Source organism: Neolamprologus multifasciatus, chromosome 3 (assembly GCF_963576455.1).
Source record: "Neolamprologus multifasciatus chromosome 3, fNeoMul1.2, whole genome shotgun sequence".
Classification (NCBI taxonomy): Eukaryota; Metazoa; Chordata; class Actinopteri; order Cichliformes; family Cichlidae; genus Neolamprologus; species Neolamprologus multifasciatus.
Genome location: NC_140441.1, coordinates 21,527,388 through 21,545,136, shown reverse-complemented (window position 1 = coordinate 21,545,136; position 17,749 = coordinate 21,527,388). Strand labels below are relative to the sequence as shown.

Sequence of the window (17,749 nt, the reverse complement as noted above, 5' to 3'; positions counted from 1 at the left end):
AAAAAAACCTCAGAGCAAATCGCCAGTAAACCTCTTCCGTTGCAGACACTGACGGGATAGTCCTCCTTCAAGATTACACGTGATGCATGAGCAGTTTGAAGGAACAAGCTGCTCGCGAGCTGATACCTGGACAGATATTTGGATGAATGGTGGCACTCGTGTATGATTGTACTATTGTCATGCTGTGACACTTCAGTTTGTGCAGCGACACCTTTACAAATCCTCTCCCACGAGATACAGCTTCCAGCCATTGTTTAAATTTGAACATCCGGCATGTTAAATCAAATGCAAATGCTTGTGCGGGAACATATATAAAGAGCCCCGCTTGAAAAAAAGACTTGCACCTAACGTTGGTAATTTTCCTAGTGGTATTAATCTCTTTAAAAGACCCCTTTATCGCTACTCCTTCGGTTTTTCCACTGTCTTTTTGGCTGAGATGATCCTATGAAGTGTCGTGACTGAGCAAAAGAGGAAAGCTTAGAAAATCTGGAGTACCAATTAAAGAAATGGCCGTCCTCATCCTTGAGCAGGCCTGAAAGCTGAAAGACAGAGAATCTTCAGATCCTGAAGATCTTTATTCTCTCCCCTTTTCTCTGTCTTATCCTTTCAGACCATTTTCTTTAGGCTCTATCTTGACCTTCAATAATGTATCCACGCTCAACATCTGAATAGGGGACACAGCAGGGAGTGTCATCACTGAAATTCAACTCTCACAATGAATATCATCTTAATTTAGGGCTAAGTTCTGGAGTGGAGACGAGGGCCATTGATTATGCCGTGTTAATCAGCACAGTAAAGGCATTTTTATTGAAATTGGAGTCAGAAACATTCACATAGTACATGTCCGTGTGACGAACTCAGGTCTGGAAGCAAAGTTGTCGTAGCAGGATTTGGACTACAAAATGCCACATCAAAGACATGCAATGAGCTGGGGTTCTGGCACATTTACAGGTCAGACGGCATCCCCTCTTCTCCTCCTGTCCACTCACTGAGCTACTACAGGAGGGTCATTATAGGCAGAAACATATGCCATTCAGCAGGCATGCTCTGCTGTCCAATTAGTGGCCTGAAAGCACTCATCTGAAGCCAAGCATAGAAAGTGGCAAAACACATGTCCACAAGTCCAAAGTAATCACATTTTGTCCCTTAACATCTATAGTTTACAGTGTAAGTTTCCAGACTTGCATCACAGTTGAATTTAAAGCAAGGGGGAAAGAGATATTTCTCTACCCTCTACAGGAGTGTAGGCTGCACATACAGGAACACACAACCACTCACTGTGTGTTTCATAAATCTTTTAAACTCCTGTCAAGTCACACCAATATTCCCCTTACAAAGAAACTGTGTTGCCTCTCTGAGACGCATAAAATCTTAGAAGAAAATATCTTTTCCAAGCTATTTATTTACTTCTCTTTTCCCCTCGCCCACACAATCCTGGCAGTTTTCATCGGCTTCATAGGTGCTGATATCCAGGATTCTAGGATGTCTGACTTTTTTATTTGCTGTCAGAGGAGAAGCCAAGGACAAGGGCTTAGCAAGTCACACAGCAATATCCAGTCAATCCTGCGTTTTTCTATATATCACACACAAACAAACCTTTGTACACTACAGCCACGACAGATAAATAAGAAATTCCAACCAAGTGGTATCTCCCTGTTCTGTAAGTGGAAGCAACAGGTCAGCTGAGCAAGACCCTGCAAGGAAAGCTATCTATATTAAAATATATACAATCCAATGAGGGGAGGAATGAAATAGCATTGATTGTAGCAAAATTTGGAACAATGTTGGAAAAAAAACAACCTCTCTTCAATTGACACAGCAGGTCCCTGCCAAGGAGTGAAAACAATCTAAAATTTCATGACCACAGGCCAGCTGAGATAAGATACACTTTATTTATCTAGAAAATTGGGAAGTTATTATATTGTAGCAGCTAACTTACGAAAAGCTACGCTCAGAATCAGCTTTACTGACCAAGTGCGCGTGCACACACGAGGAATCGGGGTCCATTTTTTTGCTCTCGCTGTACGTTACAGAGTAGACAGCAGACAATAACAACATATATATTTATGGGGCAATGATGCAGAGCGCACAGATGTTTGCATGAAAATGATGGAATAAACAATGGAAGGATAACTAGTTACTATATAGAGAGTATAGTCCCAATCGCTCTGCTGGGCGGTCTTTATCCTTCAAGCTCGGGTCCTATATCAGATGCCCGGGAGCTTGAGGGTCCTGCAGTAATCTTTGCTGTTCCTAGAACTGCACTCTTCTGGACAGAGATCTCGGATGTTGTTCCTTGGATCTACTAAAACCTTTGGCCCAGTTTGGGGGTCACTGCACCGAGTGCTCCGATTACCACTGGGACCACTGTTGCCTTCACCCTCCATGTTATTTTTCAAGCTTCTCGTGTTCCTTTTTCCTGATGTTGCTATTGGTCTGTGTCGCTACGCCTATCACTACAGCCATCTTCATCTGCTTGTCCTCCACTATGTCTGGTTGGTTGGCCAACACCAGTTTGTCTGTCTGTATCTGGAAGTCACACAGGATGTTAGCTTGGTCATTCTCAACTAGATACGGTAGGGCAGGGGTGGGCAATTCCAGGCCCCGAGGGCCGGTGTCCTGCAGGTTTTAGATCTCACCTTGGGTCAACACACCTGAATCACATGATTAGTTCGTTACCAGGCCTCTGGAGAACTGCAGGAGCTAATTTAGCCATTTAAATCAGCTGTGTTGGTTCAAGGACACATCTAAAACCTGCAGGGACACCGGCCCTCGGGGCCTGGAATTGCCCACCCCTGCTAGGGGGTCTGTGTAGTAGAACCACCAGTAGGATCCGACGGGAAAGATTCTCCAATTCCAAGTTATAGGAACACAAAACTTGCCTTGACAAGACTTTCAAAACAAAAGGAAGCCATTTCTTTGCAGATAAAGTTAATGAAAAGAAAAGAAAACAACAACAGAACTTTCTCTAACAGACTCCGGCAGAAAAAAGAAACTATAAGATTTAAGATAAGATTTCTCCTCTAACCTACATTTTGTTTTGCATACCAACATTTACTCATTTTTATAATGAACTAACACAATTCATAGAAATTTGTGACCAAAACATAGATGTATTTGAAAAGTAGTTCATTGATATATAAAAGCAGAAATATGCCTGAGGCTCTCATGTTAGTTGGAATAATAAAATGATTTACTACAAATAATGAAACAGCCTACCTGCATCAACCAAAAAAGTCTTCATCACATACACTCAGTGAAAGCTGAATACCAGCTTACAAGAACAACCAACAAACAGAGGAGAAAAAAAACTGGAATACATAAGATATATTTCATGGAGATATTCATTCAAACTATCTGACATAATATATGTCGACACAAATAGAAAAAACCCACAAAAGGCAATAAAACATAACACGGAAGTGACATGATATATAATTTGATCCACCATATGAAGTAATTAACAGCTATATTAATATAAACTATAAATATAAACAAGCTTCGTTGACCTATTAGCAAGTAAGCACATTTCATCCTTATTACTCAGCATCTAGCTACCACTACAGAAGAGGAGCAGCAATAAAGTCAGTGAGGTTTTTTAAGTGATGGGTGATTTCAAATGCAACCTTTCTAACAGCGTGACAAATATCAGCAAAAATACAAATAGTTTCAGTTCTGTTTGGCCCACGGTGTGTCTGCACAGTTGTATTTCCCAGTGAGAGAGAGGAATAAAAGCTAATATATGACACCATCAGAGATGGAGAAAGATGTAAGAAAGAGAGGACAGGAGAGGAAGATGAGAAGTCATTTTCATCGGTGAGAACTGCTCAGCAAGTGACATTTGATACACTGGAAATTTAAATCTTTCTTGCAGTGTCCTAATTCATTTTACACTTGTTTAGTCACATATTGGATCTATACATGATGCAGTGCTGAACTGATCTGTGTAACATCAAACTGAAGCACTATAATCGCGTGTTATTCATAGGCTGTATGAGGAAATATGAGGCTGTTTGATGAAGACTAAACTGCTTTGTTTGCAGCATTTACTGTATGTTGGACTGCGCCCGAGCAGGCTGTGATGTTTATGGCCAGTGTAAGGTCACATCAAGGTTAGCGAGCATCAGTTTAAGCAGATGGTGCTGATTAGACTCACTGAATTCTTTCTTTTATACCAATTTCTGCTATCAGTCCTTTTAGCTCATGTAACATCTCCTTATACCTATTTGATTTCAGCAGTGACTCTCAAAGTAGCACCAGCACAAGTCAGCTGATCATGGCCTGTATCAATGAAGCTCACAATGCAGATGATGATGACCCCACTGCACCACTACAACTAATCCCTCTTTAACCCCTGTTCCCATGTAATCAAAACCATGCAGCACAATGTAAACTATTTTCTAAGTAGAACTGCATTTTAATTACCAAATAACTAAATAAAAAAAAAAGACTTCCTGAAAAATTTAGAGTATGTATTTCGATTCCATACATTTCTCCGACAGCACAGAATGAAATGTTGTCTTTTAATATCCCTTACAGTAAAATGTAGTAAAAATGATTTGGCTTTGTGAGAAGGAATTAAAAACTGTAATCAATGAGTTCCCCCTTCTGCACATAACTAAAAGATTTAGAGCTGTGGTCCTTGCTCTATCTGTCCCAAACTTTCGGAGCAAAACAATCGGTGAATAAAAACAATATATATATATATATATATATATATATATAAAAAAGGAGGTTCTGTTTGGCAACACTGATGACCTCAGGAGAGCCAAGGACTTGGTCCAGTATCCAGAAAAAGATGGATTCCGCTGCCTGAAATGGGCCCGGATTATCTCTCTGGCGCAGGAGCCGGAAGGAAGGGAGCAACTGAACATCTCTGGGCGGTGAAAAATGAGGGAGCGAGATACTATTTCTCCTTTAATTCACAAGGGGTGGCCTGGCTCAGCCTGTGATAAGACACAAGTGATCAACATCCTTTGAGTTGGTGGCTCGCCTCCCTTCTTCCTCGCTGATATGTAGGACGTATTTTGCTTCCGCCAACAGGTACGGTGCAGGTAAAAAAGGAAACGGGAGGGGGGGCGGAGAGGGAGCACGGAGCTACCCTATATTGCAGAGCCCAGATCTGGATTTATGATCATGGGCAGTTGAGAGTACTCCATTGGGTCCAGGTGGGGAGGAGGGGGGCTACGGAGATAGTTTTAGGTCCTTTTTCTCATTTCTTGTCTTGTATCCACATTCTTTGAATTGTTCCTCACATTTCCTCCAAGGACAAACTAAACACATCTCTGTCTCAAACCTTTAACTTTCTCCTCCATCCTTATTGAAGTGCAAATAAATAAATTGATCTTCACGCCTGGTCAAATGTATGACTTGCTCTATGCGTTCGAGGTGTTTTACACTTGGCCAGCGTCAGTCATTCTTGTGCCATTAGAGCATACCGTCAGCAATTTTTTCCCTTTTTAAGCATTTGTGAATATTCCAATTAACCCACTGAAAAGATTCCGACTTGCTTCATTTAAAGTATTGTTAACACACTTACAGTTCAGCGGCTCATTTTGCTTCAGAAAACACAGTATAAAGTAATAGAAGCAACGGAGTGACATTTGATGGAACAATAGACCTCAATTAAATTATTATATTAAATTCACTATTTGCCAACTTCTGCATTATGCAAAAACACTACATGATACGGAACGCTGGACTGCTGAATAAATTACACGTACTCTTTCATTCTTTGAAGCGAAAATTCTCATAAATTAAACACTTAAATTCATCCCTTAAAAAAACAGAAGAAAGTTTGATCAAATGAAGCACTAGCTTGTTTGTTTTCGTGACACTGATATGAGCTTCTTTTCACATCGCAGAGTTGTGTTCTGAAGAAGCGTAAACAAAAGTGATTCTATCAAAGACGGAAAGGAAATACACTTTAGAGGCATTAATTAGGGGAAGTGAGATTGTTTACTTGTTGTCATTTTCTTTTTGTTGTTGTTAAAGACGCCTTGTGTTCGGTTTGGTTAAGAAGCATTACAGGTAAGCACGTACCCGGCGAGTTGTGCGGTAGAAAGAAAGCTGTGAAGAAAACACCAAACAGGCTGCTGTTTTCAAATGCTGACATGAAAGTACGAGGGAACCGAAACGATTAAGAGAAAAGAAGAAAAAGAAGAAAAAAAAGAACATGAAGCTCTCTTATCCGAAGCTTCTATCTCACAGGTGATACGAGTTGTAATGGAAGTCCCCCTTCCCGTCGTACACTCTCCCCAGAGCCGGTCCAGCCTGGCTTTATCTCACCTTGGACAAACACGTGAGTGATTGCTGTCTAGACTTTTGCAAAGCGCCAACGCCGAACCTCAACTCTACAGATTCTTATTCCTGTTTTGCTTCCAGCTCTCCTCCCCTGCAGGCCCACGGTTGTCACAGCCAATGAAAGCCACGGTCTCTCAAACCACCCAAACCGTGATTAAATCTTCACTTCTGAAATGCCAGAGTTTGGGTTTGCATCTATTTGGCATTGGGCTGGTAATTACATTCTTCTAATTTATTCATCTCAAAAGGATAATTGTTCACCTTGACATAATTCAACTACGTGTGATCCATGGGTGCAGAATTGTCTAATTGCTTTTATCGAGTGGGATGGAGGGGGAAAAAAGCTCATTTCAAAATAAATAAATAAATAAAACTCTTCTAACAAAATAGAACAATAAAAATACTTTCTTCAAAAGTGGTGATTAATTGATGTGCTATGTGAAAACTGACCAGTTTTCACATAGCACATCATTATATACCTGCTAGTCCAACTTCAGTAACCCTACAAACTTCACTGCTTAGTTTTCTGTCTTCATTTATGTTGGAAATGATAGCAGAGCTGTACGTTTTAATTTTTTTCAGATATCTCTCAGTCAGAACATGCTACATCATGTTTAGGTGGAAACTAGCGAGCTAACTTCCTGCTAACCTCTAACTCTGTTAAATTTAATAAATTCTGTTTTCTTGGATGCCTGGATGTTAAACTTAATTGTTACACCTGGTAAAGCAACAACGCTGATGATTTTATTAAAGATTAAAGAATTTAGACAGTTTTTAACTTTCAGTGATGCTGCAGGACCCAGATTACTCCGCGAGGGTCCTGACTATAGTAGCCGCAATGCTCTGACAATCCATCAGAATTCATACATATGGCGCACCGGATTATAAGGCGCACTGACAATTTTTGAGAAAATTAAAGGATTGAAGTGCGCTTTATAGTGCAGAAAATACGGTACATAATATCTAATCATCAACTAAACTAGTTTTGATTCGTAATTGAAAGCAGAGCTTTACTATTATAGGATTTTAAGACAGATAGCAATAACAATATTTGAAAAAAAGCCGATATTTTCTTTCTTTCAGACATTTGTACATTTGTTATGTATTGTTATTTATAAGTTATTAATAAGATAACATTGTAATGTGGTTTTAAAATCATTTAAATATATATTTTTTATATGCCATTTATGCTTTGACTCTAATTAGATTAGGTGATTATTGTGTTTGTGGCATTTACGCAAGGAGTGCCATCTAGTGGACAAACTATGCAACATCAACACTCAAATATCAGCAAATAGCTAATATCGGTGTTGTATTGGTTGGGCTCCAGATTTACAGATTAGAAAGCTTATTTTGTCTTTCATTGCTGCTTGTATGTGCTTTTAGATATGTCTACTAATAACAGCTGGAGGTGAAATACCTTACACATACCCTATTTGTGTAGATCTCTAACATTCTGTACAGTCATGTTTCACACAAGACACATTGCAGCAGCGCTGATTACTGTCTTTTTGTTGTGGTCAGAAGTGCAAATTGCCTAGTACCACACATTAGTACATTTGGTATTTTTTATGCTTGTATGTTTGTTCATTTTTACACAAAGTTTTTTTGCTACATTTGTGGACTGTGTTGGCGTCAGCAACACTTAAAATCCATTTTGAATCACCCAAACAAGGTCACTGTGCCCTGTTGATTTGTTTACTACGTGCTTCAATTTGATGGCTGAGTGATAACTGGGTTACTCATATACAGTGATTGCATATAAACAACAAGCTTACTAAGTAATTACATTAACACTGTTTGTAACATTACACAGTAAGCCCCCTTTAAAGGCTAGATTTATGTGTTATCTCTGGAAGCTGCTTGTTTACCAGTGTAAAGGAAATTCATTTAAGCAGTAAACTTTATTCCTGTTTCTAGTGTGGAAAGTTATCCTGATGTTCACTCTCCTTTTAGGAGAATTTCTTTGATTTAATATCTAACATCTTACTAGGAGCAAACGTTGATGATGATGGTCTGAGGAAAAATGCTTTTCATCTTGCATTAGATTGAGTACAGACTGGAGGCTATGTTAACTTACTGGACCATCTTCTTGTATGCATTTATAAGGCAAGTGTAAAGAACTATTTTAGCTCTTTTGTTATCTTTGAAACATATAAAAATACATATAGCTGTTAGTGATGTGTGCAACTATTCACCTAGTTGTCTAGATGTTTTAACATTTCTGTATTTGCTAGCATGTTCCAGAAATGTATGTAAGTTAAATGCATTATTCATGTTTTATTTATGTAAAATAGGAGTTACTGGCCACTATCAGGTGCTTCGTCAGTGGAAAATAACCAGCCACATTCTGCACCAGCACATGGTTACTAGCATGAAAGACAACAAGGCTTCTTCTACTAGCACTGCTAATGTTAGCTAAACCCTGCAAACTAATCTAAAACTATGTGTGTTTGCAATGTTATATATGAAAATTTTGGCTACTTCTAAAGCACGATTTGATTAACGAGGAGCTTGATTATGGTTTTCTAAAAAAAGTATTTGTTTCGCCAATATTTAAGTTTGTATATTTAATTCTAACTAGGAACCTAGGAAGTTAGCCACCAGGAGCGACTCTAAACGATATTGGCCATAATGTCATAGCTACCATTCATTTATATTGATGTTATAACTTTAGTTAATTATTTAATCCATTAAACAATTTTTAAACGTAAAACATCACAAATTGTAACGGATTGTTAAAGACCCTTACTGAGTCCTTTTTATGTTAATTCAAGATGGGATGTTCCATGTATTTAGGATACATGGAACTCCGCTGAAAGCATGTAGTAAATAATAATGACAATCTTCGTAGTCCTCAATGATCCACCCATAGCTACATTATGACATTTAAAATCGCACCACAGCAGCTCCTCATACAATGTTAACTTTTTGGAAATGTGTCAATGCATCTCATCTAAAACTCACTGTTCATTTGATAGACTCCCATTCTCTGGAATTAAAGCGGATCTGTTATGGTGCATTTCCTAATGACATCCCATCTCCCATAACAGTCCTGACATTTTGGTTGCCTTATTTGTTTTTGCACTCTTTGCCTTCTCTTTGAAGGTCACTCCTAAATTACTTTAAAGCATGAAAATCACTATGTCCACAATCCACCTTTAATGCTTGATGAGTTGGACCAAGCCCAGGCTCTCCTGAAAGGTGCAACTAATAAGAATATCATGGCACGACTTCTATTTCTTAATGCATTTTTGTATTTAGCACTAATTATGTCTCCTCACATACCCACCCAGCCAATCCCACCTTGCACCTCCTTCTCCACCTACATGGATATTGACTGTCATACTCCACAGGGAGGTCAGGGTTTGGCTGCTAAACAACTTTCCATGTGGTGGCTGTGACATCTTCAACAATGACGTTGAACGTCTGAGCAATTTCTTGTAAGTGGTGCCCTTTAATTTTTCCACTTAAAAGTACTATTTATACAGGGCTTTTATTACGCTTGGTTCTCTGTGATTTGTCATAACCTCAGAGGTCGTCTGTGCTCTTGATCCTGCAATAAGGAAATCCACCACAAATTGCTAGCCACACTTTGCTAAACAGCAGACATCTGATTATATTAAACTTATGTGAAGCCGCATTTCAATAATTTGGGGTTCTGTGTTTATTTTTTCAATGATGCCAAGGGGAGTTGTTTTCATTCTGCTTCCCACCCTCAATATCAAGACTTATGAAAGCTGCAGTAGAAATGATTAATGACAGATTTAATTGATTTTTGGCTTCAAAATCAGGAGATTAGTACAGCAGCTACACAACATTTGGAGAAGGATTGCATTAGAAAGTTAATCATTTTCTGTGAAATACAGACAACACTCGTGCATTTGTGGCTAGATTGATAATGATCTTCAGTGTCTCAGAACTGAAAAGCTCCTCAAACATTTTGGCATCAACATGCTCGTGAAGCAAAAGTGTACACTAGTTATTTTCATCTGAGACAACATGTAATCTTCATTGAGAACTCTCAATTTGTGTGTGTGCAGTGGTGTGGTCTTTGTGAAAAGGAAAGGATGTGGCTGGGAATAAAGTGAGCCAGACATCCATGAAGGAGAATATAAATATAATTTATGATCTGTCAGAAACCTGCAACTGTTTGACAGATATATTATCTTTATGCATAGACTGTATATATAAGATTAACATACCCCACTGGTTTGATGACTGCTATTTTGAAGCCGACTGGTAAAACTGTAACCATTTACATTTGCTGCTGTTTTTGTTTTGGCAGCCATATGTAGCCATAGAACAGCTAAGTCTCGACACAGGCTTATGCTAATGCTAACAAAAATATACTAGAATTGGTCAAAAAAATAAAAAACTGAGTACATTAATTAATTCAAATCATTTTTTCCTCTTAGATATTAAATATTTATTTTAGATCAGCTGCCTTGCCTTGTGTTGCAAAAAGCATTTGCTTCACTTCCTGATTGATTTCCACCACTTGAACTTCCTGCTTTAGCATTTTCTGGTAGAGAGCAGAATCCATGATTGCATCAATTACGGCAAATCGGCCAGGTCACGAAGCACCAAAGCAGCCCCACCCCAGCCCCACACCATCACAGTGCCACTAGAAATAACTTTGCAACCTATTCCAGACTGATCAATGACTTTTTCATGAGTTTTTAGATTGTTGCATGATTTGTTGCTTTTTGAGATCTTTTAGACTACTTTACTTTGCCAGACAGCTTCTATTTACACGATTTCCTGATTCATCAGATCTAACTGTAATCGTGCCTGGGTGTACATTTACTCAACTTATCAATATTAAAATTTGTTTAATGATCTTAAAGAGGCCAATACCTTTTCACAGGACTGCAGAGCTAAGTAACAGTTTTTATTTTAACACAGCCAAAGAACCTCCGTGAACTCCATATTTCTACTGTTGGCCTGCAGCACAAACGATCACGGTGGTCTCATTTTAAATTTGCAAAATCCTTCCTCTGAGTTTATAACTGATTTGTCATCCAATACATCTTATAAATCATGGAGGTATCATGCTGATTTTTGATAATCATAATCGTAATACTTTATTATGTTTTCCTGGCTCATATTTAATGATCTCACCAGATTCTGTAGCAATATGTTCCTGTCATTTTTTTTGACACACATGGATGTTCTGTTTCTGAACGCGCAGTAATTCCCATATATGAAATACTCATACTGAGTAGACTACGTATAATCAGCTGTTCGCAGTAACAGTGTATGGAAACATTTCATTCAACGGATTTAATTTGTTCCTATTACTCACTTCACAAACGAAACAGCACATATGCCTAAGGAACATATGAGCTCATCTACCACAAGCTAAAAAACAGTCTGGGTGAGCGCTGACCCTTCTGGATGTAAAGAGCCTGTCATTGTTTCACATATTCTCCACATCCATCCTTTTAGTAATATGCCTCCTCTCGTCAGCGTATATTTGAATATTTCATTCAAGACAGATGGAATCCTAATCTTAGCTCCAAGCTGTGGCGTTTTGTCACAGATCCATTTTCCAATCAAGCAGTCTCCATCTTCTCTTCCATTTTTCCTCCCTCGCTCCTCTGTTTTGGCCTCCCTCTGGCTCTGCCAGCCATCACTCACTCATTCAACTTACTTTTCGTCCCCATTCTTTCTCGGTGACATACTTTGCTGAGGTGCTTCAGTTTGAGATGCCTGAATATTTAATTTTCACCAGCATATGTAATGTTGAGGCTAATGAGCATTAACTAATTTAATATCTTGACAAAAAAATGTAACATGTTCAGAGGGAAGAGTAATGACTCATGTTGCTGAAAAAGGATTACTTTGTTGTTAACATAAGCTTCTAGGGACACATCGTAGTAGAGCTTAAGCATTACTACCCTTTATTGCTTATGTTTAAAGCATAAAACACAATAAAAAAATAGGTGTTAATTACATTACACGTGATAACCGCTCATCGTGGAGGAGAAAAAATGAATGTTACTACAGTGGGTTTCACATTTGCATGTGTTAATTCTTAGCTAATTTATGGTAAGTCCCCGGTGAATAATGAATGTGAAACAACCCAGACAACCAAGCAGTGCTTTTTAGGCAGTAAGATACATTGCCAGTTTTTCAGGTAGATATTAAGAATCAGTAAATGTAACATTTGTCGACACGTTCAAAATATCTAAACCTGCAATAACTGATTTAATAACGTCTCCATAAAACTTGCGATAGACGCAGAAAGGAAACTAATTCAGTCATTTCTGTAAAGTACTGGAGCATTTTAGACTCAATACAACAAACCATTATGTAATTGTGCTAATTTTTGCTTTTGTATCAATTTATAAACAGCGTGACTTACATTTAATTGTGAGGAAAATTGTATTTTTTTTTCTAAAAGTGGCTTTTCTGTTGAAAAACTTTACACCTCTTTAAGAAAAATGAAAACTGCAAAACGTTGATAAAAAATAGTCTCCCATTCTTCACTGTGGCTCCTTCTATGTGTGCATCAAATCAATTAAAAATCAAAGAAGAATATAACCTTCATCATTACCAAATGCAGTGCTAAGCTGGGTGGCAATACCTTGGTCTATCCTTGGATATACCAGAAGCAGTAGCAAATAGTTGGTTTGAAAACACTTTTTACTTAAAACAGTTTCTACTTAAAGAAACTTTGAGTAAAAATGTTCTACATTGATACGTTATTTCCCATTAATGTCAGAAAAGTTGCCTTAAGTGCTCCTTAATGTGCATTTATATTATGAAAGAAAGATCAAGACAGAGGACAAAATCGGCTTAATTAATATAGACAACAAAAGCACCAAGACAGCCAGGTAAACTTTCATGAGTAAACACTGCAAACACAATCATTCTGTCATCTGATAAACATAAAATAACTAATGCAATTAAAACTTTATCACGATGACTTGCTGGTATTTTGACCCTGGATTGAGGCTGAAATAAAGCTACGAGGCTTTTTTGTGTGAAAATCAAACTTTTCTCATCATTCCTTAGCCACTCACCCATAATAGATAAGGGTTTGTTTACCTAACACTCTAATGGGTCATCTCCCTGATGAGTGGTTTTACTCACTATAATTAATTACCGCTGCTAAATTAATGGAGGAGAGAAGCATCCAAACAATTACAGCTTTGATTTGTTAATTGAACTTTCGTCCATCTATTTCTCTGCTGGGATGGGTGCTGCTCGATATGAGGTGACCCAATGTGACAGAAAAAAAAGTCAAGATTAAAATCTCAATGACAAGCTGACAAGCTTTGGGATATGTCGCACACGTGTGGTTTCTGTTATTTAAAACACACGGCTAACACACACACACACACGAGGTGAATCAGGAGTGACAGACGGCAAATTTGTGTTTTTTTTGTTCCAAGTTCTCAAACAATACACTGGTCCAAAGTTCACAGCTGCAGGTCTTTATGTTAGTATGTATGGAATCTATTTGAGTTTTTGTTGTGCGCCTCCATGTGTGTATTTGCGTGTGGGTTGTCACATCCTGTTAATTGCCTCCTTCCCGCTGCTTTAAAAGGTTGTGACTAGCTCACCTCCCAACTGTCACTCTGCTTTCATTATTTACGCATTCAAATGAGAGAAAAATGTTCACGTCGACATTAATGACTCCACGAGAGAGGTAGAAGAAAGACTAAACTAATTAAGGCAACTGACTCACCTCACACTACTTTTAATTACTGCGCACTAAAAAAAGTTTCGGCCACTGCCAACAAACAACAAGTGAAGGATGGGGAGTGGCTGCGGGAGACCAGATTTTTTAGAAGGCCATGCTGTGCTTTGGTGGTTGTTTCTGCGAAACAGACAAAAGAAAGGCATCCATCATATACGTCTTATTGATTTACATTTTAAGTACTTGGAGAGATCAACCATTACACAGACACAAAAAAACAAAGCAAAAGTCAAACACATTTAAAAAGCATCATTGTAAACCAATGGTCACAATGTATTTGTAACAGTTAATATACACTCATTGGACACTTCATTGGCTACACTGTGCTAGTATCAGGTTGGACCCATGTTTTTGTCTTTAGAGCTGCCTTAATTCTTTATAGCACAGATTAAACAAGGTCGTAGAAACTTTCCTCACACATTTTGGTCCATGTTGACATGACAGCATCAGACAAATGTTGCAGATTTGTCAGCTGCACATCCACGATGTGTGTCTCCTGTTCCACCACATCCCAGCGGTGCTCTATTAAACTGAGATCTGGCAACTGTGGAGTTTTTGGGTATCTGAGTTTATTTTGAACATTTAAAAGAATAAACTAAAAATGCCATATATGGATAGTCAACAAAGCAAAATAACCAATATATTACTCACTAGTTCTGTTTATTGTCTGTTCATAAGTAACTCAAATTCAAAAGGAGTAAGAAGAAGTATAAACTTACATGATTAAACCACTTCATTTGGTTTTCTGGAATGGAGAATGGCGTATTGTGGTCATAAAGACATGGACATGGTCAGCAGCAATACTCAGGTAGGCTGTGGGGTTTAAAAGATGATCAGTTGGTATTAAGGGTCCCAAAAATGTAGCAAAAACATCCCTCACACTAATACACCACAGCAGCCTCAGCCACTGATATAAGGCATGTTATTCACACCAAATTCTGGCTTCCAGATGATAGTAACTTATCAGACTAGGCAACAATTTTCCATTCTTTTATTGTCTTTGTTTAAAGAGCCAATGTGAATTGAGTTTCCTGTTCTTAGCTGACAGGAGTGGCACCCAGTGTGGTTTTCTGCTGCTTTAATGTTCAACATGATGTGCTTCCAGAGATGGTCTTCTGCATACCTCAGTTTTTATAAGTGGTTATTTGGAGTTATTGTTACCTTCCTATCAGCTTAAAGGAGTCCAATGTGGTTTTATGGGCAGCCCATAAGTAGAGCTAGGGAAAAAAAAAGGAAAAAAGAGCAATAGATGACATGACAAACATGAATATACCCACAGTGTTTGATTGGGTGAGGAGACACAGGTGGAAACAAATAGAATGTGTGTTTTAGTTTTATTATCATGTAATATGAAGTCCAATTATGTTCATGTTTGGAAGTTAACGATTATCAAACTGATTTGAAATCCATTCATTGGTGAAAAAATAATCAGTGAAACAACGACTTATTAATGAAGCTGTCTTTCCCTTTTATCTGTTAGCAATTCAGGACAGCGGAAGGCCAAATTAGCTGGACCAAAAAGAAACCCACATTAGAGTATTTATAGTATTTTGTTAATGGCACGTGTGTTTAAAATGAATGGCCTGTGAATGACAGATTCCCAAGCTCATGAAAAATGGAGAGGGATTAGATGAAATGGCAATGCAGAACCAGCGAGACTGATCTCCTCTTTGAGCGGAGGTGACTCCAACAGAAGTACCTGCTAAGCAAATTTATTTCAGTTTAATGCTGCCGGCCTCTCTCTCTCCCTCTCCATTGCTCCGTCGCCTTCCTCTCTGTCTTGCTCTGTCAACCACTCTCACTCTCTCACTTCCTCAGAGCCCTTTCACAATACTTCCAACATGAGCACTTTCTACCCCTTAAATCATATCCCTTTATTTGCAAACCCAACAGTTTTTAAAGGCAGGCTTTTAAGAAATTAATCTGGATGTTGAAAAACACCATTGCTAATACGTCCACTGACACCGAGACAGCAAGCCTGGCTATTGAGCGGGCAGTAAATTGCCAATTAGAGGGTAACATTGTACTGCGAAGCCTATATACATTTAAGGGGGTTTCTCTGTTGTAGGACTAGCTGTCAGTCAAACAGCACCTGGGGCAATTTTGTATTTCATTAAGTCATAATTAATGAAGGTAGGCATTATTCCTGTCATGGGGACAAAGAAGCCAGGCTTCCACTGTGAACTATACTTTCTCATTATTTCTCAAACCATCTTTCAAAAGGCGTAGTTGGGCAGGTATCTGAAAACACCCTTTGATTAGGAACTCTCTGTTCATGTCACATGTGATGAGCTCGGTGACAAGTGAAAATATGGACTCTATATGCAGGTAAATAAGTGGTTTTTTAGTGATACTGTGTATTTCCTTGCAGTGTATGAGCGCTCGATGGGAAATTGATACAATTTAACCCCTGTTTGCTGACTTCTCTCACTTATTTTCCATCCAACAAGTGTCTTCTACTGTGCCTTTTTTGGCTAAAGAAAGAGCCCTAGCGGGTTTGGAAAGTTTTAACCAAAACAAAGGAGATGGCACCTGTTTTTGTCTGTGCATAATGCCATACGTCAGCGCATCTATGCATCCATGTGTGAGTTTGTTGACGGGTGGTGTAGATGCCTGCCTGCGTCAAAACGTACGCCTGTTTAATTCACACCCTTTAAATTACATGCCTACTGTCACATTCTATCTCTTTGGCTTTAATCAGAAAACACTATAGTGCAACTGGAATTTGTAAAGGAAACATACGCGCGTCTATGTTTGGCAACGCTGCCTGCATATGAAAATCACTTGTAATCTGACTGCAAATTAGAAACATCTGTCCCTGCATGAAAAGGTTACACGGTGATAAGGTAATTGTAAGACAAGATGTCTATGTTTGTCAAAGCGTTGTTTTTGTTTGCTGAATTCTACATCGCGGTGACAGACTGCATCGCTAATATAAGCAGCATAATGCACAGTATGGATCATAAGTTTTGATTGTACTCGTAAAAGTAAATAAGAAAGCAACTATAGAAGAGAAATGACATTTACAGTTTCTTCTCTTATAAGGAAGTTTACTGATTATTGACATAAAAGAGTCATGCCTTTGTTGAACAGGTTGCCAGTCTGTCATAAGGCTAACACAGGGAGAGACAGGCAACCCTTCATGTTCACAGTTTATTTTTTAGGAAAACAACATTATAAGCAGGCAATTAGTCTCAAAAGTATCTCTTTGAACTGTAGTAGGAAGGAGAGGCACACGAAGCACCTGCAATCCTCAGCCAGTGGATTTGAATCTATGATGTCTTCTGAGGCGACACTGCTAACTACTGCATCTCCCTAAACCACAAGGGAGCCAGTCCCACATCTCCAAATGGGCAATAACTTACATGATAAAGATCACGCTGTATATCCCAAAGGATTATATGCACAGGAAGTAAATTCAGTCCATGGAAAGACATTCAGGAACTTCAGCTGACAGTGGGCGACGTAACCACTGGTGACGCAAACTGGATGGGTCCAGTTTTATTTCCCCAATTTTGAGTTGAGCAATTGGAGCGACTACCAATGACAGAGCAAGATGCTGTTGATTGATATAAGAGAGGGTGGTGAATACATTAGGCTACCTAGGCAACCAGGTCCATTAGTTACTGTCAGCAATGAAGCGATTCCACTGGATGCCATCGCACAAATATTCTGTAAATACTCCTTAACTGGCTTGGTTTAAACTCGTACACACACACACACACACACACACAC

The 17,749-nt window shown here is 38.7% G+C and overlaps 1 protein-coding gene across 1 annotated transcript in view; it reads right to left on the bottom strand.

Moving 5' to 3' along the window:
• Positions 1 to 2,388: 2,388 nt before the first annotated feature.
• LOC146521971 (uncharacterized) overlaps positions 2,389 to 17,749 on the bottom strand; it is a 73,756-nt gene continuing 58,395 nt past the window's right edge. Inside the window, exon 2 of the mRNA XM_085154114.1 lies at positions 2,389 to 2,529. Within this exon, the coding sequence (XP_085010240.1) occupies positions 2,389 to 2,529 (141 nt within the window). The remainder of the gene's footprint in view (positions 2,530 to 17,749) is intronic.